We start from the raw sequence: 5,137 nt of genomic DNA on the forward strand, positions 1-5,137 counted from the left end.
TCAGCCACACTGCTCGGGACCCAGCCTCCACCACTATGCCTAGAAGGCTCTGGCTGCACAGCCTCACCTGCTACTGAGCGTACGGCGGGGCGGGGGGCCGGGACCGGGAGCCGGGGCCGAACGGAGCCGTGCCAGCCCCGCACCACGGGCGCTCCGGGACACCGTAGGCGCAGCCGCCTCCCTCCGTGTGGGATGTGTAAAGCCCTACACCACACCAGCCGCCTCCTTTGCAGGTGCCTGCGGGCTGCGAGCCGGCGAACGGGTCCTCTTGTGCACAACCCCCGCCGCCCGCCGCCCCTTGCCCCGGGATCCCACTGCGGTCCGTGCGGTCCGGGTCCGGAGCCTGCATTGCGTCGGGGGCGCGGCGCGCAGCGCGCCGCGGCGGCGGGGCCGCGCTGTCGGGCGCCCCAGGGGGTGCAGCGTGCCTGCCTCCGCTCCTCCCGCTTATCCCGTGCGTTCCCCCCATCCCCAAACCCGTCCCCCCGCCCTCCACTCCCCGAGCTGCACCAAACAGCTCTCAGGTTTCTGCTGATACTGCAGCGTCAAGAAATGGCTCGAGTTTGCTCCTTGCTCTCATGCATTCAGCAGCCCTCTCGCTCCTGCCACACGAGTCCAGCTTCTGCCTCCTGCTGCTGCTGCTGCTGCCGGGACGAGCCAAGACTGACTCCGGGGATGCGGCTGCAGGACTGCGGATCTCTCACATCTCTCCAGCAGCCGCTGCCCAGTGCCCGGCTCCTCTTCCAGCTACCTTAGGGGAAGAGAGCAGGAGAGCCAGCTGCTATCTAGGACTCCTTGATTTTATTTACTAACTCAAGCCTTTTGACAAAGGTACTTTGCACTCTTTTAAACCAACTCCCCCACCCCCCACTGCGGTTCTCGGCAGAAAACTAATTAAAACCACTCGCCCTTGGTGCAGCCTAAGACAGTGTATGAATATTTCAGTGTCTCGCAGGCAGCCCTGTAAAGCGATCGCTGTATTATTAAGAGGGGCACAAGAAGAGGAGGAGGGTTGAGTTTGCCGCTGCGGGTTTTGGTTTGGTTTGGTTTTTTTGGATGCTGCTGCAAGGCGACTTGACGCATTCCGGCACTGGCTCCTACCCCTAACCAACGCATCCCACTAGGAACAGGTAAGGAAATCCCCTTCTCCCCTCCTCGTGGCTGGACTCTATTTTGAACAGTTGGGGTCTGGCTTGTAGATCTCCCTCCCCTCGTCTCTCTCTCACTTGTGTTTAGCTGCTGTAAAGCAAGAGAGGAGATGGTTTGCTCCCCCTCCCCTTATTCCCCCGATTGGTGTGATGAAGTTGTCAGTGCTCATCTGAGTCTCCACTGTCTGTGAAGTGGGGAGTGTGGCGGTCAGGAGACTTATCGCAGGAGTCGACCCCACTGAAGTTGCCTAAGAAGCCCTCCTGATGTGCTTAGGGCACCGCAGGTTCCACATCGGCCCCTTCCTGCCTTGGAGGCCACGGTGCATGTCTGGGGGTGCGTGGGAACGCATAGGGGTTCCGCATGTGCTGCCGTAGTGGGCAGAGCGGGATGCTCTTGCTGGTGTGAAAGCCAATCCGTTGCGCCTGAGAGTGTGTGTGTGGTGGGGTTTGGGGGCTGGTTTATTATGTTTCTCTCCTCCCTGTCAGCCTCCATCCTGCAAGTGAGATTTATGCCTTCAAAAGCAGGGTATCTCCATCACTCCCTTTCCAGCACATAAGAGGAGAGGACCGGGGCAGTGTGGGGGGGCAGGCGATGGAAATTTGCTGAGTTGGCATTGCAAGGACTCACCTCCCAGCAGCCCCGTGATTTATTTATTTATTTACTTATTTATTTATTTGTGTGTATGTGTATGTGTGTGTGTGTGTGTGTGTGTGGTAACTTCGTGACAGCAGCTGCAGAGATGGTCCAGTCAGCGAGAAAAGTGGACGGATCGAGTTAAAGGCAAAAGGAGACGGCTGGGGAGAGGACCTCAGCCTGGGGGTGCACTCCATAGACCTTCAGCCTCCCGGCTTTGGGGTACAGGACCCCTCACCTTACCTGCCCTCTTCCCCCCCTAAAGGTACTTCTTCCCTCTTTCTTCACCCTCCCATCATCCCTGATGCCTCTCCCTTCGTCCCACCTCTCCTTTCCCCTTTTGGCTTTTTCCATCTTTTAGGCTTCTCATCCATCCCTTCCTCAAGCTCTCCATCCCGACTCATCATCCCTTGCTGCAGACTCTGAGCCTCCCCCAGCCCCTCCCCTGAACTGTCCTGGGAGGCTCTCTGCTCTCCTCCATCCTCCTCCCCACTCTCTAGTCCCTCTTCCCTCCCTTCTCCTCCCCTGCTCCTGGGTCCCCTTTCCTGTGTGCCACCATGACCGTGATGGCTGGAGAGAACATGGATGAGACTTCTGCGCTACCTGGCCACCCCCAGGATAGCTACCAGCCCGCTGCCCACGATGACCATGAGTGTTGTGAGCGCGTAGTGATAAACATTGCTGGACTACGCTTTGAGACGCAGCTGAAGACTTTAGCCCAGTTCCCCAACACTTTGCTGGGCAACCCCAAGAAGCGCATGCGGTACTTTGACCCCTTGCGCAATGAGTACTTCTTTGACCGGAATCGGCCCAGCTTTGATGCCATCCTCTACTACTATCAGTCTGGGGGGCGGCTCCGCCGGCCGGTCAATGTGCCCTTGGACATGTTCTCTGAGGAGATCAAATTTTATGAGTTGGGTGAGGAGGCCATGGAGAAATTCAGGGAAGATGAAGGATTCATCAAAGACGAGGAGAGACCCTTGCCGGAGGGGGAGTACCAGCGTCAAGTATGGCTCCTCTTTGAATACCCAGAGAGTTCTGGGCCGGCAAGGGTCATTGCAATAGTCTCTGTCATGGTGATCCTCATCTCCATCGTGATCTTCTGCCTAGAGACATTACCTGAGCTAAAAGAAGACAAGGAATACACAGTGCATCGCACTGACAACACCACCCAGGTCTACAAATCCAACATCTTCACAGATCCCTTCTTTGTTGTGGAGACCCTGTGCATCATCTGGTTCTCCTTTGAGCTGGTGGTGCGCTTCTTTGCTTGCCCCAGCAAAACTGAATTCTTCAAGAATATCATGAACTTCATTGACATTGTGGCCATTATCCCTTACTTCATCACCCTGGGCACCGAGATGGCTGAGCAGGAGGGGACTCAGAAAGGAGAGCAGGCCACCTCCTTGGCCATCCTGAGAGTCATCAGACTGGTAAGAGTCTTTCGAATCCTCAAACTCTCCCGACACTCTAAGGGTCTTCAGATTTTGGGACAAACCCTCAAAGCAAGTATGAGAGAGCTAGGTTTGCTGATCTTCTTCCTCTTCATTGGGGTGATTTTGTTCTCTAGTGCGGTATATTTTGCTGAGGCTGAAGAACCTGAGTCTCATTTCTCCAGCATCCCTGATGCTTTCTGGTGGGCGGTGGTATCCATGACCACTGTGGGCTATGGTGACATGTACCCTGTGACAATTGGAGGCAAAATCGTAGGCTCCTTGTGTGCCATCGCTGGTGTGCTGACAATTGCCCTGCCCGTACCTGTCATCGTGTCCAACTTCAACTACTTCTACCACCGAGAAACAGAAGGGGAAGAACAGGCTCAGTTACTTCACGTTAGCTCCCCTAATTTAGCATCTGACAGTGATCTCAGTCGCCGCAGCTCCTCCACAATCAGCAAATCTGAGTACATGGAAATCGAAGAGGATATGAATAATAGCATAGACAATTTTAGAGAGGCTAATCTCAGAACTGGCAACTGCACTGTAGCCAACCAAAACTGCGTTAATAAAAGCAAGCTGCTGACTGATGTGTAAACAAAAAAAACCCAACCAAATCCCCATTCACAGCTTGAAGACTTTAGTGACACAGTCACACTTTGTAGATGCTTTACTGATAGTCTTTGAATGCTTTATTTACCTCGTAAATGCATTGTTGCATTGCGAATATTTGCTCAGCGATAAAGAAGCTTCCAGGATCCATGAAAGATAAGATTTTGTTTATTTTTAAAAAACATTTTCCACCTGGTAAATGGTAACCATTTGAACTAGTTTAGTTTTAAGCTGTATGATGCTAGACCTAAACTTTTCCTCTCCCACCTCCTTTTATTTTTTTTGTTTGATACAGTTAACTTAAACTAAGCAAGACAGTTTTTAGAGCTATAAAGCATATGCATGGATTCCAGTGAAAATATTCTGCAAAACTGCACAGTTGCAAGAAAGTGCATCAGATAACGAAAAAAGATTAGCAAAAACCTGCAGCAATCATTTGCCATGTCTTTTATGAAGGAGTGCAAATCTTCCTTCTGCCCCCTGTGTGAATGATTACATACTTCCAGTCTACCTTATTACAAACGTACTTAAGCCTGGTCTCTTTTGCTCTCCATAGAAGAACTATTCTAAAAGGAAAATAACAAACAAAACTGAAGACAAAACATCTGCAATGCTGCTAAGTTCTCTTACATGCAGATGATTTAAACATACTTTTCCTTTTCCCTGTCCAGAACTGGATACAAAACTTTAAGCCCCTCTGTTGCAAGATAGCACAATGGAGTTTAATAAAAGCATGTTTGAATTTGATACTATTTATTTTATAATAGCATGCTTGAAACGTTACCTCAGACAATAGCGGATAAGCTTTCGTTTGAACTGAATCTCCTAAAAATAGGTCCTTTATCTCTCTTTTTCTTTCATTATTTTCCTTGTTTTCCTTTTCTTTTTGATTTGCATTCACCAGAAGTGCACTCCTTAATTTATTAAATCGTTGACTAGTAATTTAAAGTACTGTATTTAAGTGCATATGTTAGTCAAATGGGAACAATAACTTTTGGAGATCAAAGCATGTTCAAATATTCAGCATTATGGCCTATTTGATTAAGGTGTAACTTGAATTAATTAATGCATGAGTTCAATAATAATAATAACAATAACTAATAATAACAATAAAAAACAACAAAAAAAAGTGCTTGATAGACTGAAGGCCTAAATGAACTGATTAGAGAAACTTGATTGTTTTCCTGCATTGCTCAGGGAAACGTGTTGGCTTTTGTCCAGGCGTTGTTGGAAAGGAAGATATCCCATCCCTTAAAGGGAAAGCTATATGTAAAATTAAGTCAAGTTATCTATAGCAACACCTAAAACCT

General features: G+C 49.8%; 1 protein-coding gene across 1 annotated transcript; it reads left to right on the top strand.

The window, feature by feature from the left end:
• Window positions 1-473: 473 nt before the first annotated feature.
• On the top strand, window positions 474-4,924 carry LOC134162077 (potassium voltage-gated channel subfamily A member 1). The gene is made up of 2 exons (XM_062615541.1): window positions 474-828; window positions 943-4,924. Exon 2 carries the CDS (start codon window positions 2,337-2,339, stop codon window positions 3,810-3,812), a length of 1,476 nt encoding a protein of 491 aa, XP_062471525.1. The 5' UTR covers window positions 474-828; window positions 943-2,336; the 3' UTR covers window positions 3,813-4,924.
• Window positions 4,925-5,137: the final 213 nt, after the last annotated feature.

The sequence above is a fragment of the Pezoporus occidentalis genome, unplaced genomic scaffold (genome assembly GCF_034315485.1).
Source record: "Pezoporus occidentalis ecotype Australia unplaced genomic scaffold, CSIRO_AGI_Poc_V1 ctg182, whole genome shotgun sequence".
NCBI lineage: Eukaryota > Metazoa > Chordata > Aves > Psittaciformes > Psittacidae > Pezoporus > Pezoporus occidentalis.

Excerpts from the sequence above, each read along its gene's own strand:
- LOC134162077 (XM_062615541.1), top strand. The coding sequence starts at position 2,337 with ATGACCGTGATGGCTGGAGAGAACATGGATGAGACTTCTGCGCTACCT.